The sequence below is a fragment of the Brachionichthys hirsutus genome, unplaced genomic scaffold (assembly GCF_040956055.1).
Source record: "Brachionichthys hirsutus isolate HB-005 unplaced genomic scaffold, CSIRO-AGI_Bhir_v1 contig_247, whole genome shotgun sequence".
Taxonomy (NCBI): Eukaryota; Metazoa; Chordata; class Actinopteri; order Lophiiformes; family Brachionichthyidae; genus Brachionichthys; species Brachionichthys hirsutus.
Genome location: NW_027180326.1, coordinates 289551 through 312115, shown reverse-complemented (window position 1 = coordinate 312115; position 22565 = coordinate 289551). Strand labels below are relative to the sequence as shown.

Here is a 22565-nt window from a genome sequence, read left to right as displayed (position 1 = left end):
TGTGCAGCCACCCACTATTGGAGCCAAGTTCCTGTGCCTATAATGAGGTGAAAATAACTGTGTTTATGGTGAGTCACACAAAGTAAAATATGAGTTCCTGGAATTTATGAGTTGAAGGCCAGAATGAAAACAAGTATAATGAAATTATGTTTGCATGTGTTCAAATAAGATAACCGAGCATTGCTGCCAAACATTTCAGTTTAATGGTGTTTGCTTAATCCATGGGGTCCATGTTCTGTTGTAGGTTGAAACTGAGGAGGAGTCAGCAGGGGGTCAGCAGATAGGAAATGTATATTATTATATCATGACAAAAATGAAAAAAAATGAAGGAAGTGGGACAGAAAAATGTTCTTCTCATTTTTATTTCAGGTATTATTCTCAAAGTATATTCATAATCATTTTTTAACTTTTGCTTGAGATCTGAATTATTTGCAGCACCAGTTTAGTCACAAATTAAATTAAAACATAAAATAATCAACCAGCAATCCAAAAAAAAGAAATGAATGAATGAATAATAATTACATATTTTTCTTTTCACCAGTCATGGAAGATGATCTGCATTATAATTAATTTTTATCAACATTGGTTTGTCACAAGTTAGAGGTTGAGTTTAGTTACAGCGACAACCTGATTAATTTCACACAGAACAAGTGAGTCATCTTCTTAGCTTTTTGCCCAATGCGAGGGGGGGGTTAAAGAAACCCAGATCAAACAGCAGTGACTGAACACGACTTCCCCAGCAAGGTTTTTATGCCTATCCTCGTATGGTCTCTGACCCGGTCTTTGTGCTACTACAGTAGTGAAATCATTCAGAGCAGCAAATGGACCAAAAGGGAATATGAACCGAGCCGTCTAAGGTCTACTATCAGGCACATTTCCCCCTATTATTCTATGTAGAAGCTTTCTAGGTGTCAGATATGGCCCACTAAGCTCCCAGTGGGTTAGGAACAGTGCATCAGCTGCTCAAAGACTGCAAGCATCATGTTGTAGTAACACCTTTCCTCTAGTCATTAATATTAAACGATCCTAACTAGGACATTCAGCAGCGCTGTCCGGGGACAGGCACAGCTCATTACCTTGTCTTGTGAGCTCACGTAGAACTGGTGGTAAGTTAAACATTGAGCTGTGATGTGAATACACTCCCGTAGGGATGTGAATGCATTTCTGGCTGTACGCTGTGCCTCCTTTCTCTGGTAAGATAAATAATACTGATTGACCAAAGGTGTTCTGCACTGATGTTCACAGCCGGAGACACTGCCTTCCAAAATAAAATGAAAGGTTTCTTTCTTTAACCAATACATATAATTGGAAAGAGCACCTAAAGGTGGGATTTACATTTAAAGTTTTGACAACAGTCAGAGCAGTATTTTGTGAGTAAGACCTCAGCTGCCACCAGCATCAGGCTTTGCCCACTAAGGGCAATGAATGCTGGCTGGAGTGGAGCTAAGAGCTCATAGAGCAGCCACTGAGGCAGAGGAAAGCTTCTCCTTAGGCATGATCACTGCACTGCCAGTCCTGGCCAGCATCACTGCTAACTGCACAGAACACGTCTGGAATACACACGCACACACACACACACACGCTCCAGGCAAGTTTGATGCAACCATGAAACAAATGTTTTTTCTATATTATACCAATGACTAATAGCCCTTTTCTTTCCCTGTTGATGTACCGGTAAATACAATGTAAGGCCCATTACTTTACGGGCCTGTGGAAACATCTTCTAATGATCTTTCCTGATAACAAGCATAGCCCAAGAAGCACAGCCTGATTCAAATAATTCCACCAGAGACTGCTGTCAATAGCTGCAAGTTTGTCAAATTGCAGTATTCCAAGTCTAAAATCAGCCGTCAATCGTTGTCGAATTTTCTCCTGATCCAGGACCCGAACCAACCAAAACGCACTTTAAAATAATTACACAAATGTACTAAAATATCAGCAAAGATCACCAATAGTGACAAAGATTTAAGCCAGACGGAGCTGCCGAGTTCCTGCTTTCACATCCCAAGGCTGTTCGTAACAGATAAAAGACAATACACGTCTCTGGATAGATGATCCAAATATTGCACTGCTGCCATCCACTGCATCTGCAGCAGGCATACTTAAAGAATAGAGTGGGGACAATAGATTGGGAGAAATAGAGTAGAAAAAAAATAAATTGCTAGAGTGAAATGGGGTGAGCTACCTCAAGAGGTTTATCTACGTCAAATGCGGTGTTTAAATGACTGTGAAAGAAGCTTGCCGTCTTCCAACCTCCCATGCAGAACTGACTTTTTCTTCACATATGTTCATTAAAAGGGCTGATGTGCAGTCATGGCGACCGTGTTTGCTACTTAAGGGACCTGTCTGAAAGCAATGGAGCGGCCTTTATTCTTACCGTCAAGCCACAGTCTACTAGACATACACAGGTTGCTCTTCAGCATGTGTGAATGCATAGAAACTTGTCCAGAGAGGAGAGATAGTCAAGGTCATATTATTCTGAGTAATTAAATTGCTAGGGCTATGAAAGTTGCCATTCAATGAATAGCAATGGCAGGTATACCCAAAATGCTCCACAAGAAAATAAAAATAATACATGCAATGAATACGATGTTGGGAATGAAAAGGTGTTTAAGACCCTCATCATTTTCCTGACACAACTCTGGTGTCTCTGGAAGTGTAACAGAAGGCTTTTAATAATCCATAAACACAGTCTCAGAACATTTTAGGTGAGAATAAAAAATGGCAAGCCACCTGCTCTTTTTATTACAGCAACTGTTGATTCAATTACAGGCTCCATGTGACACATGCAGTCCCATCTAAACTGTTAAGCAGTCCTCGACGCTCAGCAGCCTACAAGCTAAGAAAGGCATACGAACATACAGTATTGCTCATGACCACTTTGTTCTCAGCTTTCTCAGGTCTGCTCTGAGTGACGAGCACAAACGGTCACGCCGATCAACGCCAGTGCAACACAGTGCATGGGAACATGCAGACACAGTCATACAGATACAACTTTTCCATTTAATTTCCGTACATGAATTAACTTTATTCCATGGTGGCATATGCTCTAGTCGAGAGAGCATGTCAGGGGGAGACCGTGCCAGCTTTAGCTACAGATGTCTGGTCTGGTTAGCATACTGTTTGGCCACTCAAACCGACAGCATTCAGCAGCATGTTAACAGCAGAACGTTTGGCGGCATATTGCTGCAAAGACACATTTTGTCATACGATAGATATAAGACAGACAAAGTATACAGTGGGTGGTGGAAATAATTTCCTTGTACTTGTACTTAAAAATTGCACCTGAGTCGTGTTTTCTTGGGAATGTTCCTTTCATAATGAAATACCTCGGAGAGCTTGACACCTCCTGAATGAATTCCAAATTATTTAAATCACTGTTTTGTTTTTCTTTTCTTCATTATCTTGCTTATTATGACATCTTTTAAAATATATTAAATGGGGGTTTTCTGAAGGAATTTTTTTTTATAACAGAAAAAGAGATGAGCTCAAATAAAGACAGCATGTGATACTTAATCTCAAAATTACAAAAAGTATTTGAAGGGTTTGCAGGTGAACAGCATTTGCAATTACCGTGATAGATTGCCTTAATAAATCAGTGACTCATGTGCCTTTGTATTCTCAGTGCTTATTAGAGACAGATCAAATGTAGAAGAAAATTATTAAATTACTATTACCTGGAGTATCTCACACTTCATGCGCAGATATGCAGACACAAACACACACACACACATACACACCTATTTCTTTTCAATCCCACTCTCCCTCAACACAGTACTGATTGATTAGATATTAAAAATGTTCTGTCAGCGTGTTTTAGAGAGGTACTCATCTGAAAATGAATGCAACACCTCGATTTGGCACTAATTACATTACAGGCACAGCTCGGTTCTGCTGTTTTGCTCTGTCAGTCTTTGCCCCATTGGAAAGCAAAGTCCTGCATTGACACGGCCCACAAAGCAGCTTCAAGTTAACACGGCTTGTCAATACCCACATTAAAGATTTCCGATGCCCATGCCCTTTGACTCTAAATCAAAATATGCTGTTCCACCAGCAGCAATGATAAAGTCAGAGACAGTTTCAGACTGACTCAAAGAAAAAAATGCAGTTTTGCAAAGCTACCTGATCGGCGACAGCGCGAGCCAATTTGTCCATTCTGGAACCAGCCTCTGCAATCTTCTTTGCCGCGTTGATCACATCTGAGGAGTTCTTCAAGGGGCCTTTGCCTCTGGGAATAGTGAGCAAGTGAGAGGAAGAAGGAAATAAAGAAATATGAGTTGACCTGCAGAGCTTCCCTCTATGGACTGAGCTCATCACTGCGCCACACTGGCTTGTACAGAAGCAGGAGGAATTTTGTGTGTGTATATATATACAGTATATATCAACAATGAATACAGTAAATACACCAGAACATATTCTATATAATGTATCTATATGGTATAGATGTCTTTTGCGCTACAAAAAAGACGATTCTCAAGCATTTAAAATAAGAATAAAGACCTATGATCTGTGTTGTCTCCCTACTTAAATATTTGCTAAGTTACTACCTAAAATGGATAAATAGAATATTTGAATTTGAATAAAAGATTTGATGAGTAGTTTGATCAACAACAATGGTTGTCAGTGTCACTTTACTGCCAACATTTTGATATATGGAGTATTGTCAACGCAATAATGGTTCGTAGCAAATCCTGCTTGTCACTTGCAAATGCAGTCCTTTTAAAACCGAAAAGTCGCCATAGTTCTGTTGTCAAAAGGACTCCTCACATGACCCAAATTTTGCTCTATTTCACAGAATGATTAATCTGATTTTTGGGTTTTGCTTCACTGTCATCGTCAGAAAGCCAGCAATATAAAACATCTGCTATAGATTCAGTGTAACTAAGTCAGAAGTGGCAGAAAGACGAAGTTGTTGTCACGCTGGAGAACACAGTGGTGAATACTTCCCCTAAATACTTCCCCTCTGGACTGCTTGATGCGATAATGGGCAACTTAAGAAGTGATTTTTACCTGGTGAAGTCTGTCATTTCCATCATGATCATACACATCTGCTTGGCCAGCACAATAATGTCATTGCCGTTGTCATCCCACTTGGCCACTTCTGCATCGAGCTTGCACTTCTCCTGTCTGAAGCTTTCCACCTGCTCAGCAATCTTAGCCTTTTCCTCCTGGGGAAGCTGTGCCATAATGGCCTACAGGCAAGAAGAGAAGAAACAAAAGCATTACAGAAGGAGAAAAAGGTTGTTATTGACTAAATTTGAACTGAATAAATTGGTATGAGGGCTCAAAATGAAGGAAATGCCAGAGGAGAGGAATTTAGGAAAAGGAAGGAGATAAAGTTGGGGAGTAAAATACGATAGGGAAATGAAGAAAGAAGTGAATAAGAACAAGGATTAGTTTTAGAGTAAGAGAATAAAAAAAGGGATATGAAAGGGTGTATGTAACATCATTTGTTCTATTTTTTTCCCAGTGCAGTCTACTTTTTAATCCCCTCTACAAAACTTGAAGACTAAGTTCAGAGTCTGAGTATCGCTACCCTTTTGAAATGCTTCAAAATTAAGTTCTAAATTTTACATTTCATGACCGGACCATCTCAAACCCCCTGACATCTTAAACCCATAAAGCGCAAATCCTTTTTTTTTTTTCTTTTCCCCTCAGTGGCCTTTTTTAGTGGCAGATCCAAAATGGTATAAATCTTGTGGCAAGGTCACAGGCGAAGTAAGATCCGAGTATTATTTGGGAGATAAATGCATAATTGCCTCTCTTCTTCGACTAGAAAATGAATAATGCATTTGTTCAACACTATGTCAGGGAGGTGAGATGGAAGGAAGCGTAACCTGGTCGATTTGATTGACTCCAGAAACAGTGAGAGAAAAGGAGTACAGTAAAAGTCGCCATTGTTTTTTAACCTCATCTATTATTGACTGTCCTTCAAGAATTGCTATTCGCCAAATTAAATAATACCCACTCTCCTCGTTTACCCTCTTCCCTATTTCCGCTCTCACAGCAAAGCTGGTGTGTGGGGGCTTTGGGGTGGGCGAGTGAGAAAGCGCATCACTTTGCACATGTCCCCTGGTAGATGTGTCAGGAGAAAAACAAAAACAGAAAATACTGATGACCTGTTCTACTGAAATTCTTTGACAGAAAACAAGCAGGTACAGGAGGGCGGTTTAAATGACTGAGAGAACATTGAAAACAGAGAGAACAAATATGCGTGAAGGCATAACAGATGTCTCCATTACGCTGCGGAGTCACTGATCACCGAGTGAAAATATCTGTGATGGTGGTTTGGTTGGGAAAAAAATGCCCTAAACACACAAGCAGATCCAAGCATGTCAAGCCCAATGTAGATTTCCCCTGGTGCTGGTGCCAAGACACCAACACCCCTGCAGCACAAATCCCATTTAATATCATATGGAGCAAAAAATACTACTCACAATTATATAAATAAATACTAAAAAAAAGTCCAGTGTAGGATGATGACTAATCTATTCAAGATACAGTGACAGACTATGACATGTCAAATATGTCTTCAGGTATGCTGGCAATTATTTCTGTCACAAACAGCAGGTGGAGAATGTAACACCCCAAGATTAACATTTAATTTAATTAAAGACAAAAGTAAACACAGCTATACTCTCAGTCCAACCACAAGAGAAACATACATCCGTATAAGTACATGTCCTACCCAGACAGTTCCATGAACTCAACCTCCTTTAAACAGATGAAGTGAAGTTTACTGTCATCGCTGCGGCACGTATCTCATGCACTATTTTGACAGTAGAAATGCTGCCAATGCTGTGCTCATTCTTTTTCTGCCAAGCCTACAGCCACACTTGACAGCATTGCTGCTACTGCATCTGCATTAAATACAATAAGAAAAAAGGTACACTTCCGCCTCATCATCATCCTGAAGTCGAGGTGAGATGTAAGTACGTCACGTCCCATTCGCTGCTGTGCTGTTTATGCTTGTAGGCCAGGGTGTGACAAGGTCACGATGTTAATGCTAACCATATTGTACGTTCAAATAATAATCCTCTTCACAAAGTTTGCCAAGTGAATTCATTATTTCTGCTTGTTTTACTTTATGCAACACTGGCTTTGCCATGTCTTTTTTTAGAAATATTTATTTAAGCCAAGTTATTTTTTCTCTAAACTGTGATTGTTTGTTTTTATATCAAAATCTATTAGATTAATGGAACAAATATTTACAATTATAAACTTGAGAACTTGAGAAAAGGCATTTAAAGCATGCTAAGGGTCTCAGCTTATGATTCTGGCTCCTTGGTTTATTGTTTTCTTGTTACATGTTCATGTTAAATGTAGCCAAAAAACATTAATTAGGCAAAGCTGTACAGTAATTTCTGCCTGATTAAAAGCAAAGCAGCTAAATGCATGTGCGAGGGGGGCAGATTTCTGTGATGCCCAGATTGGAAGGATGTCATTAGCATATATTTCCTGCTCACATCCTCGCTGCACCTAACTGTTGAGGCATAAAATACTTGCTTATTTCTGTAATACACCCAAAACAGTATGCTGCTGGTGTCAGTGGAGGGTAAAAGGGTGAGAAGAACTACATTTATGATATTGCTAAACACAATGCAATGATGTATATTGAGAGTCTATGGTAGATCATTCTTTTTTCACACTGAAGGGGCCAAAAGGTCTCTTGAAACTCAGCAATTTAGATTGAAAATTCCTTTTTGTAAAATTAGGGATCAAGAAGGTTGGGGAGAAGGAGTGAGGGGATTTGGTTGGTATTCAAATTCACTATGAAAATTGGATGAAAACTCAGAGAGAGCATCGGGAGACAGAAAGAGAGGGAGGACTGGTTCCAACCACAAAAGAAAGCCGCAGCAAAGGGGTAAAAACATGATCAAATTGGGGCATCGGGGAGCAGGAAAGAATTTTGTGAAGACCCTCTCTTCTTTCTCCCTGTTCTCAAGAATTCACTTATCCCCAAATCCCTTCCCCTACTTTACTGATAACAACAAGGAGCGGGCCTTGGGAGATTAACATAGTGTAAAATCCAGCCAAGGAACTCCTGTGCCAATATACTCTGCGACTTGGCTACGTCTTCAGGGATTAGAGTGCTTTCAGGGTTTCTTCACCGAGCGAGGCGTATTGAAATGACTTTAATTTGTTTCATTTGAAATAAACTGCCCAGACATTCAGAGTTCAATTTTATGGATGAACTATCAACAGTGTTAGCCAATCACTTTGTTAAGAAATGTTGGAAGTGTGCGCTTGTATTGGGGGGTGGTGGTTTATGTTTGGCTCTCTGTGCTCTAAGGTGCGTTAGAAGGAGAGATTGCTTTTGCATCTTCTAATCTAAGGCCTCCTTTGCCTGTGGATTTTTCTTCCCTGTCATTAAAGATATGTTATTAGAGCAAACATGCGTATAAGTATAATCAAATTGGCCCTGCGATGGACTGGCGGCTTGTCCAGGGTGTCCCCCGCCTCTCGCCCATTGACTGCTGGGATTGGCTCCAGCTTGGCCCGCGACCCGATAACGGATTAAGCGGTTAGAAAATGAAATGAAATGAAATGAAATAATCAAATTGACTAGTGGAGCACAATGCAAAAGGAAACTGGGAACAAAAGGCCTCTGGGACTGCCGTAGACTTGATTTTTACTCCCTTCTGCACTGAACCAGTAAGAGACAGTGAGGGGGAGATATTATGCATATGTTGTGGGTGATGGCTGCACATTCCGGAGGACTTGTAGGGATCATGCACGTAAACCTCAGTGTACTCATGTCACCTCCTATAGAGAAAAAGGACTACACATCTAATGTTCTGGCTGACTAGAAACACGGTGCACCAGGGTGCACTTAGCATGACTGTGAGAGGATGGCGAGCTTTATCCTGACACAAACAACTGTGACAGAATGGGCAGATCACCAGTGATTCACAGCAAACACATCTTTTACAGATATGCTTGTTTTCTGCGTGTGCAAATGTTTAGACTGTGAGGGCCTAACAGCCTCTATGAGTGGGGAAACAGACAATGTCAATAGCTGTGTGTGAGAGGATTGTCAGTATGTATGTGAGCATGTTGCACAATTTCTAAAACACTGACACATGTTTGCACTATTATTTGAGGCATGCTATGCATAACTTGCGAATCAAGAATGCAGGAACAAGAATGGAATTCTGTCATGTCGCCCTTTCATCCTCCTTATATGCCTTTATTACATCGGCAAGTTGTGACAAAAAGACACGCTGCTACTCCAAACTGTTCAAAGCTGCCTACTCAAAGGACAGTTGACTGCCAGAAAAAGTAGTGAAAGGTTTGGTAGCACTGGTGCCTTCCATGCTCAGATGGCCCTACTATGTTCTGCTGGAAATTTGTGGGAGTATACATACAGCAAACTAAAAGCACTTCACACCCAGGCTGGCGTCTGCTCTTTTTTTGTTCACGGTTGGATATCAGATATTCAGATCAGTGTTAAACTTTTTTCCAGATATCTCTTCGTCAATTACGCTGCTTTCTACTTATTGTCATTTCAATAAAGCAATGAGGATATTCTTTAATGTTATACATCAACTTTCAAATACATTTTGTTTCACACAGAAATGTGTTTTTCACGTTTTAAAATTTAATACATGTATATTAATTGTGTGTAGTGAGGTAGTATTAAATGAGTGTACTGACATCGTGTTTTCATGTTTCCAGGTACAATCTTGTGGTGGATTGCGGATCTCTTCAACCACAATCCACCATAAAGCCCCACAAACAGCTTTCCCTGACATTAAAAAATTATTTATGCACCTTAAAAAAACTTGACAATGCAAACTGTGGAATAGACAAAAATCATATGAAGATTTTTTGTGTCAGTCAGACGTAATAATTTATGGAAGGACCTGAAAATTTTGCTTTGGCAGCCAGTGACACCAAACCTATTTAATCATTTAGTCTGAAGGACTAAATGGCTGCACTCACACTCCGTGGTATTAAAAACTGATGCAACATTTGAAAATACTTTCGGCATCATTGAGAACACCAGGTTGTGTGCCAGTTTTTAAAAATACTTGGAATCTATTAACGTCAGTGAAAATAGATGTAAAACAAAACCATGCAGCTTCTGAAATAATAAATACAGTTTAGAAAATAATACACATACATGCCCAGTTTAATAAAGCTCTTTCATTTGCAGTTGGCGTGTTTTGACCAGTAGATCGCGGATGATAAATAGTGTAATGAATGGATTTTACTCAATCATTCTTTGAATTTGTGACTTTGTTCTACTTGGCTGGTAAAATCTAGCATGAATAATTATCACAGCATCACTATTTGTAAACTAACTGTTTTGTGTTTTTGTTGTTTTTAAACATCAAAGCATCACAATCAGACCTCGAGCTGTTTTGTGCATACAATTAACAATAATAACTGCTGTTTATTTATTTAATTGCCCTTACTTTGTGTATGTAATGTAATTCGATCCTATGCCACAGGAGAAGGCACTGGGCCAACTCAAACCACAACCGTACACAATCCATTCAACATGCAACACACTGCTCGAGCCACTGTGTTGCTGGAGGGGAGCAAGTACTTATACCCTCTTATTGTTGTTTAAGCTGGTCTCAAGTGAACAATTGCTAATGTGCAACAAAGCCCAAACCCTGGTGATCGTGACTGAAGCCTTGGCACAGCACCGTTTTGCATTTTGTGTTTTTGTCAGGCATCAGAAGGGAATTTGGTAATTACATCTTTGTTTGTGATTGTAATTGTACACCTGGCATCCCTGAATGATGTTTGTTTAAAATAATCCCACATGTTAAGATTATTTTAATGGACTTTCATGCCATGTAAGTGGAACTGGGTGAATTGATTCACATATGGTCAGGGAATAGGGGGTGGGGTGTTGGGTTGGAATGCAATCCCACCTGCACTTCAGACTAACATTAAAACAATTAATACTTTATGATTCATTTAAGCTTGTTGGACAGCATTTACAGAAACAAAATAGTTGTTTTATTTTCTTTTGTTTTCTATGTCAGGTTCTATAACTGAGCTACATTTGATACATGTCAGCATAAATGGTCCTTTACTCACCCGGGCACTCTGTCCAGCAATTAGCTGGTCATCTTCAGTCTGAACACTAGTCCTGCTGCGAGTGTCGTAGTCCTCCTGTTCAAAGTCAGAGTCGTCTTCCAGCTCCTCTGGTGTCTGTAAGAATAAAATAAAAAATCCTCGGTTGACAGCTGAAAAGGCCATTTTCTTTGACTTCATGCTCTCTTTTTGTTCAGTGCCTCCTCTGGTGTTTCATCTTAAACCAAATTTAGCACATCAGACATCACACCAAAAGAGTAAAAGCTCTCAAACATATTCTCCACACATGGCTTAAATGGACATAATTTAAAGTAGTTGAACTTTATTAATGCTTTTCAAATTTTATTTTTTCATTAAATCAACTATATTGACTCAACAGTATGAATGTAATGACCCAATTGTTAGATTAAACATGAACAGAAATACCAGTAACAATTTCAGTTTATTCTCATGAAGGGAGGAAATTATATAATAATATAATAATTTGAGTCAAAACAAACGTTTTTGTTCAGAAGGAAGTTCATTGACAAAGCTAGAGTGCAAACACTGCTTATATTATACTTGCTGGTTTCCATCCACTGCTATTCTATCCGGTTCGTGCAACGCTGAAGTACTGTGCTCTGTATGTGTGTATGTTTGCGTGTATGGAGGTACATACAGGCTTGGACACGGCTTTGGAGAACTTCCATTAAAACTTTGCACTTTTCTCAATGTTTAAACTCCATAGAAAATTGGCTCCTTAATCTATCTACAGCTCATGAGATCTGTGCTGTAAAAATTCTAAAGGAGCCATTAAAAAAGTTTAAACATAGCATCCATAACACATACACACGAAAAGCTATTACATGTGGCACCAGCATTTGGAATTTATACAATGGAGATAAACAACAGAGAAAGTTATTTCCTCAGAAAATATAGTTAATCTTGGATTGGATTATAAAGCCAGCTGGTACCGGGCAGTTCAAAGCTGCCTGTTTTACATTATTTACCAAGATCAAATTATTATATATAATGATATTTTTTTTCAGTGCTACACTAGAAAATCTTCTAGCCGGCAGAAAGTTGAATATATGAGTTGCACGAGTGTAGAGGTAGCTTGACGATTGATAGCATCGTGGCGAGTGGGCAGGCAATACACCAGACCTTCTAATATCATGTTATGCAAGCATGATGCATTGCAAGATGCATCATGTGACAGATGTCGTCTCTCAAATGGGATTTCATTTTAATTCTACATTTTAGTTTGGCTTTTCTAACATTCGAAAAGTCTATTTTTGAATCCAGCATCATCTCTAACAAAGTTGCCTTCAAATGAATAGGTAAAATCAGGAGGGGAGTGCTGAAAATAGGATGAAACTGGTGAAAGTTCAGATTGTTTTTCAAACGGGATTGTTTCCTACTGTGTCAAATAAATAGTTTGTAATTATTTTGAGGCTGAAAGATCATGTGAATTGGCAGGTTACATATTTATTGGCTTGGTACAGACTCGCTGACTGATTTTTCCAGCCACAGCAGGAAATAAATTATCGAAATATCTATTAAGACTTTAACATTTCAAATCTTACTGAGCATATACTTATTTCATTTTATCCTTTTACCATTGCACAAGTAGTAATGGACATACCCTTATCATGAGGACAGCTTTCCTGATGTCACGGACGCCATCATAGACCAAGCGGGATGCATCAATGAACTCATTCTCCTCAAAGGCCTGTGGGGGGTTTGTACTCAATGCTTCGATAGCTACCTCCACTTGTTCAGCAAAACGAGGCATGACTGCAAGGGGGAATACAGGAGGGTACAAGAAGAGAAACAAAAGGATATGAAACTCAGGCACATCACATTTGTGAGTTAATTTTCAGGTCAGTTATCAGCTACAAAAAGACAAATGGCATGTTGACAGCAGTTATTATTGTGAATTTTGTCGAGTTGAAAACGTGCCAAAAACCTTTTAATTTCAATCTTTATAGCAGTGGGGTGTCTTTCTTTGTCATTATCAGAACACATTTACACTTCCGAAAAAAGACAAGCTGACACCCGAGGTTTCTGAGTGAGCAACATTAAGCCGTTTGCACATTGCACATCAATTAGCCGGTTCGCCATGGCTTATCCAAAAGGAAGATTGCCCGTCTGTCATAGATGTTTTTGTGTCTATGATGATGGTATGTAGAAATGTGCTCATGTGTGAGCAAATGGCTTCTGTGCATTTCAGTTTTAAGATAAACAGATGCTAATCTGTAAACTTAGCCTGTCAAATGACATTGTGGATGAAGGGAAACAGATTCATCAAAGTCTTTCGAGCCGAATAAAAGCCAATCAACAAAAAAACCTCTCTATTGACGATACAAATGCCAGGTTTTGTTGTCAGTTTGCCAGGTCTGATAGAAGAGCTTTGTGCTCTTTGTGTGTTCAAAAATTCTGAATTTGAATATACATTATTCAATATTCAAGGATACAGACACAATGTTGAATATTTAGCAGGCCACCTTTCTAGGCAATCTCCTGTTGAGCAAAAATAATTGAATGCAGGGTTTAATCATGTGTGGTTTTTCATATGGACTCTGCACTCGGGCAAATTATCATAAGAAAATAGCTTACCAGAAACCTGCCAACCAGATGTGTGTGTGTTTGTCTAGCTATATACATATTGTACAATATTTTCTGTGAGTCATATTACTTTAAACATACAGTACTGATTTTTTTATATAAAAAAGACACGTAACTTACTGATTAGTTAATATATATCATCTGCTTTTGAAGTAGCCAGCAACTAATTTGTAAGGCATTTGAATAATTTCCATATTTAATCACAATTTTGAACTTCTCTGTACTTGAAGCAATAATGAAGTAATATAAGTACAGGGTCAAAAAGAAACAATGGGCAATGCAGAAGTCTGACACATATTAGGGGTGTGGATGCATTAAAACAACTGGTAGCCTAATAGCTATCTTTTCAGCAGCTTCAACTGAGAAGCACTCATCCCGAAAAAGAAAACAAAACACTTTTATTTATATCACATATATAATATGATTATACTGATGAATACTAATGTCCAAATACAGTACTATCTATCAAGTATCAAGAACTAATACTGATCCCTAATGCATAAAGGGTAGATTTTGGGAGATTAGATGCTTGGACTGAATTAACGTGCCACATTTTTGAAAATAGAAAATGGGTTTAATAAGGACAGACAGATAGAAAAAGAGAAATAGAGGAAAATAATAATTGAGTGCGGCAGTTTAGCCGCTGTGCCTCCACCAGATAATTTTATTATTAATCTCCACACTTTCCTTCTCTCTTACATCTAGAGTGAAGTAAATCAATTAGCTGGCTTGCACTAAAGGTGTCTCGGCAATAAAACTATTTCCTTATTTAAAACATGAACTATATTTCACCAAACATAAAAGGCACCCCAAAAAAACTGTCTCCCTTTTTCTTTTTAAATTCTGTTTAATCCACTTACTGCAGAAGCGTAAAATAGGCTTTTGGGAATTTCTGGGAAGGTATTTTTAAATAGAAATATTTAAATTGTCTCCAAGCTCTTAATGAGCAAAGTTGCTGATGTTAAGGATCAATTTCACTCATTCCCATTGAACAATGATGAAGGGAATTAAATGTGACCATTTTCTTTAACCATGCTGGCTTAAGTATAATTTAAGTGAGAAGTTTTGGAACTACAATGAGTGCTATGAAACCATTCAGCTGTGCATGTTTAACCAGCGACAAAGGGCAGAAATGAATAGCATTGACGCCTGAACCTTTGCCAGATTGACATATTCCAAAACCAATTTAACAACATGATTAATGCCCAGATGTGTACTGGACTGGTCAGACAAACAGTCAGTGTCTATTCTGAAGCAAAGCAGATTCAAATATTACACTACACCAAACGAATGAGTACCATATTTTCAAGCTACTTAAGGATGATAACGTTGAAGGTTCTAATTAAAACTTCAATGCTGCTGCTTTTAGTCTTTTTACTGTTCCGCTCTCCTTGTCTATAACCTTGCTTAAAAATGGTTCACCTTCCTCCTACTCCGTATTGAACAGTTACTCTCAAAGCAATTTCCTCATCAGAACTCTTCCTTAGTCAAACTCCCACCTGTATTTACACTCTGATTAAGACTTACCTCCTCTTCTTGCAAGCTGTGAGATTGACATCTGCTTCCCACGCTTGCTGAAACCTCCTTTCCATCATCATAACAATGCATACAAATTGAAAGAGTGAGTCATTTGGTTGAGCAACTGCAGGTATGTTCTTCATTATTCTGGGTACTGAAGTAGCACTGATTCACTGTCTAATCCCCCCCCCCCCTTTCACGACAAATGGCTTTCTTCCTGTTCTATACAAGTGGCCACTGACATCACTGATAAGGAATTCTGATTAAAAGTTTTTTCTCAATAGATGTTCAAGATTTATAGCAAGTTACTTTAACTTTGGCAACCCACGAAGTCTGGTCCTCTGATCTATTATTTTACAACTACACAGCCTTTATTTCTATTGCTCCTTGTATTTTGAACTTCTTTTAAGTGCACTTGATCTACGGATTTACAGGCATGACATGTGGGAGGCAGTGCGATCAGTGAGAGAATGTGTGTTATTACTCACTGAAGAACCCAGACTAAATCCCATTTACTGTGCCCCGATGTAATAACAAGGAGCAACGCCACCCTGCTTCTCTAAATGGCACACTGACTTAGGCCATATATCAGTTTTTTAATCTACCCTCTCCAGGCACCACATTAATGATCAACTTTAAAATTTGTCCTTTTTTTTTGTGAAGATTAGTTCAAACACAAGGAGGTAGTGGGCAGAAAAGAGCCTCAGGGAAGAAACAGGGAGAAGGGGAAAAGAGAGAGGGAAGCCATAACCACCTTCCCATTAGGCTATTGATTTTTTCCTCCTCTCAAGGACACGCTTCAATCCGGGGTCCATGTGGGGGACTACGTCAGGAATCTATGGCTCAGCTTTACACGGAGGAATTGTGCTCCTTGGCTGACTGTGTTCGGCCTGCACATAAATCTGACTTCACGCAATATGTGGAATAGAGATGGGCAAATTGAGGCAAGGTCAAAGGGCATTTAGTTGTGATAAGTGTGGGTTGATGTGGCAGGTGTCAGAAAGACGGACAAGTCATTGACACTGGAATGCTGGATATGCCCCCCGGGCATCAACACTGGGGCAATTAAATAAAATCATAAAGAAGCAACTCATACATGTACACACAGACTGGATGCATGTTCCACTCATGCCGACTGCTGAGAAAAGGAAAAGGATATCACATCAATGAATTCCACTAAAATCCCTACTCAATATCATGACAGCTATTGATTTTTTTGGTAGGGTCTAGTTAATTGGACTCAGTACATCCTAAAATGTGTGTGGTCTTACATCCTTTTATTTTATTAACCTCCATGTAATCATCTTTCCACCAGCTAGAGATTATCCTTGACTGTGTTAAGATCCATAGATATCAGGCCTGTAAGGATCAATAAGTGATTTATCGTCTAGATCAGATGTGCATGGCAGCCCCTAAACACCCAACTAACACCACAAAGAGGAAAACAGGAAGGGGAAACATAACAGCTCTTCATCAAAGAAAAAGACAGACCCTGGGAAAGGCTGGTTGAACACAGTTGCTGGTTCACAGCCTTAACATCTCAATGAATGTCTCGAATCAAGGAGCCTTAATTCATAGAGAGGAGTCCTCCTGAACACCATGCAGGTTGCATGAGTTTGGTATTTGCTATAGCTTAGTCCATGGAGGATAAAATAAAAGCTATACAGTGTTTATGTGTGACAAAGTTAATGCTCATATAAAATGGTCTACAAATGTTCACCAGATATTGCAAACACATATAATTTCCACAGTCAACTTAATTAAATCATGCAATTATGGAACAGAATGCACTTGATGTATCATGTAACTCATGATGTAGGTAGCACATTGTCATGGAGATGAGCACCACAAAAGGGCCTCAGATAGATTGTTGAGTGAGCCCACGTGTCTCTGCTAATGCTGTTTGTGGCTTATCAACTAGCAGGAAGGGGAACTGATTGTGTCTCTCAATTATCCTGGCAGATGAATGCAAAAAAACAATGCATATGACGCCCCACTAAATGGCCTCTAATAGGGGAGGGATGGCTAGTCGAGAATGTCGAAAAATGGGAGGGGGTTGCTGTTGTAATAGAGGGATTGTGGTCTCATTTCTTGTGAGCAAGTAATTGCTAAAATTATTGACTTCTTTTCATCCTGTGTTTTTCTTTGGCCAGCTGTCATAATGGTGCAATTTTTAAAGGCACATCGGCGCCTGCTTTTAAGAGATCTGAGGAGCTATTTTGTAGAGTAAAAAGGTATCTGGAAAAGAAAGACTTTTAAATGCAATGCACACTATGCTTCTGTATGAAAATGTTCCTAACGTAAATAACCAGCTCTCTAACTTGAATGATTTTATAACAAGCACATAAATAATTTTCTTTAAACATGTTTTCATTGATATCATTTGTAAGCAATACTTAATATACCATTAACAAGAGTGAACATAATCAAAATAATAATTTTAAAGACACATTTGGAAGATAGTTTTTTTCTGTTATTGTCATAAGCTCCCAAAAACATCAAGAATATCAGTTATACACATCCAAATCTCCTCCTAACAGTAGCTTAACTCACCAAGGGGCTTGTTGCAAAGTGTTATTTTGATGCAAGCATAGTACAAGACTGTGTGGTTGAAGAAAAATGAAAACGCAGTAATGTATTCAACTGTAGGCACTTATGACCGATCGGTGCACTTACCGGTCTCAGACAGGAGCTTGATGGATTCCAGCACACGCTCAGTGTAGACGCCAGGCTCGTAGTTTTCCATCTCAGCATTAATGATGTGGACCACACGAGCAGCTCGGCCGCGGATAGCCCCAGCAGTACGGTCGAGGGTGTCCACATCGCCTTCTTGCAGCGCAATCACACATTTGTTGACATCTTCGAGGATGTGGTTCTCTTTAGAGATGGAATAAAAACAACGACAGGGAATGGAATGCGAAGGAACCTAAGCCTCGCTCTAATTCAAATGCGCCTTTTAAAATTAATTAGTGAAACCCGTTGTTTTCAAACTGCAAGTCACAAGACAAATATTTTCTGTTTAGTTCAAATGCTTTATTTTCCATCTTCCTCGCACCTGACACGGACAAGAAGTCATCAACAGAGGTGATGTCATCCACAGCCTCGGTCAGGATTCGCACCTGCTTCTCCCACTGATCCTTGAATACGTCCATGTTGTCCTGGGCTACCTTGCTTTGGGGGCGGGCAGCCAGAGTGAGCGCAGCGTTGATAACCTGACGTGGAAGAAGGGTCAACTTTGTGAGCAAAGGTATGTAAAGAATAACTCATGAAAGTTTTATGTGACAGGGTGGGATTGAAATTATTGTAGATTGTTGTTATTGACAACAAATCTCATGATAAGGCAATAAACAACAACGAAAAAACAGGTTACAGGTTTCCCAAAATCTGATGAATGAACATGAACTATGTATTAGTAGATGCAGTTTTAATTAAATGAAGCTGAGTATTTTTGTTTGCTTCTGTGTTTCCGTGTGAAGATAAGGGACCACGGTTAAGTCTATCTAAAACACTTGGAAATATTTATCTTTATAATTCCACCCGCTCCCCCCCCCCCCCCCCCCCCTTCTTCTCAGTCATAAAATCTGTCTCCAATATAGTTTTAACCTCTTTGAGTTGAGCATTGCCCAGAGGTATCAGAGTTCTCTCCCTAAGGTTTCTGAGTAAACGGGTCTCAGCAGGTGTGCGTGGTGTGTACTCTCAGATTAGATCCTGAATCTTAAATTAAGCTGCTTTTCTCCATTTCCTCACATACTGTGCTGGTTCCCATGTGAAAAGGGTCTACCATTAACCTTTGAAAGGATAGATCAGTTTCGAAACTCTCCCTTTCTGTGCATCCTGAGAAATAGCACTACAAGGCACACCTACACACTTGGTCTTCTAATCCTTAAAATCTCTGTGAAGATAGTCTACACATGAAGCAAGTTTAGAGATTGCAACTGCCAAAACAGTTTCGCTAGCACTTGTGTAAATGGCCATTACCTAAATCATATTTAACATGGAGTGAAAGGGATTTTCTTTTTATACAATCCTCACCTGTGGACATAGGCTGTCAATCTGGGTGGCAGCCATTCGAACCAACTTCACACCCTCTTCATTGTTGGAGATTGAGCAAGCCAGATTTGCCACCTGAAAAAAAAAAAAGCAAGCAGCAAAGGGACACAATGAGCCGAATGCTTTGTAATTGCAGGACAGCGATTCAATCACTTTAAAAATGATGTTAAATATTTGAAATTGCTACAATCGTGTGATTTCTTCTTGATAGAAACACACACAGTTGTACTCCCATATCAAATAGTAATCCTTAACAGAATCAATGTACTTCTTTGTTAATTTTCCTAACTTCAAACTTCATATAATTCAATAACATCCCTAGGTACTGTAAATTAGATTTAAACACGAGTTGTGCTTTTCAAACTGAGCTAAACAGGCACAAGCCTGTTGGCAGTGAAAGGTGCCAGTCTGTATTAGCACTTCTAGCGCTTACATGTCACTGTTCGAGTGAAAGTGAGGTAAATTAAATTTGTGTTATAGGATTCTTCCTTGGAGCTCTGTCTCTTTACTCGTGACAGCAATGTGATCACTGATGGATTGCAGTCCTTTATGAAAAGCTGTGTGAGACAGAGAAATGTGTGATGCAGGTCTGTGTTTCATTTCAATGCGAGTTTTGTTGCAATACACACAAATCAGAAATTAAAGGTCCCATATTGTGACAAACTCACTTTTCCCATGTTTTTACACTACTATTATGGCGGTTTTGGGTTATTATCAACCAAAAAACAACAAAATAAACCATCCAGTCAATCCTGCGTAGTTTGCGTAGTTCTGTAATCACCTACCGAAAAGCATCTGTCAGAAATCCTCGTTAATGTTACATCACATTGTTGGAACGTGCACAAGGTGTGTGTGCACATGCATGCACAATCATTACAATGAACTTAGGTGTGTCTTCGTTTTCAGAGGCTTTTCTGACGTCGCTGTTTGAGACCAACAAAGGGATTCTGTCCTGCATCATCTGTTTGCTATTTTGACCAATGACTATCACAGATATTTCATATAAGTGTCTGGGAACTGCGTTAACTTGTGGAAAAAATTGTATAATATGTGATCTTTAAATAACTTTTCCAACATTAATTCAGACGGAAAATTCCCCGGAACCTTTGCTGATTTGCGGCGTGGGTGCAGTTTTCTCATTGACTTCGCAAAGAAACTTCAAATTAATGCATACATTTTCTTCAAAGTGCAAACAGTAAAGGAAATGGTGTCCATTGTTGCTGATTGAGAAGTTCATGGCCTAAGGATATGTGCAGTACTCTTTGAGCGATTATGCAGAAATGCTGAAGTTAATAACCTCCGTGGTATTTCTGTTCGGGTAACTGCAAGTCAGCACTTTCGGAGAAAATGAACAGCATTGGCCTTTGTGCAGTCATCCTCTACCAAGGTCTTAAAGGCTTATCACACCAGAAACTCCCTTTGGACATGGTGATATGGTGGCACGATATGGAAAGGCAGCCCCCCATCTACACTTTGGTGAAGAGGTAGGCTGCCAAGTTAAAATGTGGCAGAAGTAGCAGAGAAGAAAAACAGCTACCAGAAGGTCAGTGACTGTCATTAAATAGGGGATCACTCTCAAAATCTAAGACACCATCTTGGACAGATTGACAAATAACAAAATGTTGTATTTTCACAGAGTTAGGTATCTCCCAGTAATGTGTGCCCATGCAGTCATCCACTACAAACACCAAATGACTAAGAGCTTTCTCGGTCTCAAAAACTTTTGCTCTGATAAGGGGATGTGGCACATGTCAAGGGACAATCTTCAGCAATTCATAACAATAGTGACTATCGCTTTCAACCAGTGGTGGGAAAAAAGTAATCAAAGCAAAGCAGCCATATTCTATGGCTACCACAGCGTGTACTCTGACAGAGAAAGGATATTGGTCAGATCTTTGTCTGACTTGGCAATCTGACCCCCCAAAGATGAAGAGCTAGTAGCTGTTATTTTGATACTGATAATGACGCCACTACTATAGACCATTTTCGAAAGGTCCAAAAGAAGGGATCCAAATGCTCCATAACCATTAAGTAAGTGTAAAAATGTGGGAAATGACATTGTTTGTAAGAGTGAAAGGCACTATATTTATTTTAGAACTGACACAATATGTCATGTTTTTATCCATCAACTCTCATGATTTATAACTTGGAAACATGTATGAGTTTTTGCTCTTAAATAACTGAACAGGACTTTTTGTAATTGCTCCTAAATGCACACATTAGTATTACAAAATGAAAGCGCCTACTTTGAAAATGTTTACAAATTACTTTTGTTCTCTTACATATTTAAACAAATTTAAACTAAAAAAAAGGTAATTCTGAATTTTCCCTGGAATAACACATCTGTATATATTTATTATGACTCCATGAAGTAGCAGGGTTTCATCGGAAACAAAGTTGGTGGAATCTTTTCACTCCCCCCCCCCCATTATTGTACAATCATAATAGCTTATCAAAGGGAGTGCATTCTCTTTTGCTGTTTTGCCGACGGCCCCATGGCCCTCTGCTTCTGTGTCTCCATGGCAGGCAACTGGGCAGATAGCTTTTTTGAAGCTGGAAACATGCCCATCAGGGCAAATCCCGCTTACCAACACAGCGAGCTGGTCCACGGCCAGTGCTGCAACATCCAGCCAAAGCTATGAAGACTAATTATCTAAGGAAGTACCTCTCTTGTAAGGTTTCATTTATTCTTTCCAAAGAGGAGAAAAAAATTAAAGACTACACCATGTTAGCCTAATGCTATTATGGTCAAGGATACGTGTCTGTCTGTGTGAGAAAGAAGGAACAATAAAGAGAGAGAACCCTGCTGAATGCACATTCTTCATTTTAGCCTCAAACAAAGAACTATCGATTTTCTCCCTATTGCTCTGCCATGGATAATCACTTCAATTCTAATTTGATGATGGCTTCCACTGCAGATGGAAGATGAGCATTCTCCAGTATGCTGTCTAAATTATATAAACAAACTAGAGCGCTACAAAACTGAAAAAAATACAGTTGTATCATTTTTTTTGCATTTAATATATATATATATATATATATGTCATGCACGGGTTAGTCAAAACTTAAAATATATCACTAGTGAGAATAATAATAAATAATTAAACAACCAACTGTTACTATCAGCCTCTCTTTAATGCTATTTGGCACTATCTCTATACAATAAAACAATATTTTATCTCCATATCATCTCATCGATCTCACCTTTATTGACATTATTCATTGCACAATGTAAATTGAAAGACACAGTTTAATGCAAATCCTTTTCAAGCTGATATTCTTTTCATTTAAACTTTGATGAAGTGAACCTTTTAGTAGCTGTTCCAAAGAGTAGG

The 22565-nt window shown here is 39.0% G+C and overlaps 1 protein-coding gene across 1 annotated transcript in view; it reads right to left on the bottom strand.

Annotated features, from left to right (window-relative positions):
- Positions 1-22565, bottom strand: part of LOC137912782 (catenin alpha-2) — a 148108-nt gene that overhangs the window by 1876 nt on the left and 123667 nt on the right. The window contains exons 9-15 of the mRNA XM_068756919.1: positions 19213-19305; positions 18236-18392; positions 17857-18057; positions 12680-12831; positions 11059-11172; positions 5011-5192; positions 4123-4228 (exon numbers count right to left, since the gene is read on the bottom strand). Coding sequence (XP_068613020.1) covers positions 4123-4228; positions 5011-5192; positions 11059-11172; positions 12680-12831; positions 17857-18057; positions 18236-18392; positions 19213-19305 — 1005 coding nt within the window. The remainder of the gene's footprint in view (positions 1-4122; positions 4229-5010; positions 5193-11058; positions 11173-12679; positions 12832-17856; positions 18058-18235; positions 18393-19212; positions 19306-22565) is intronic.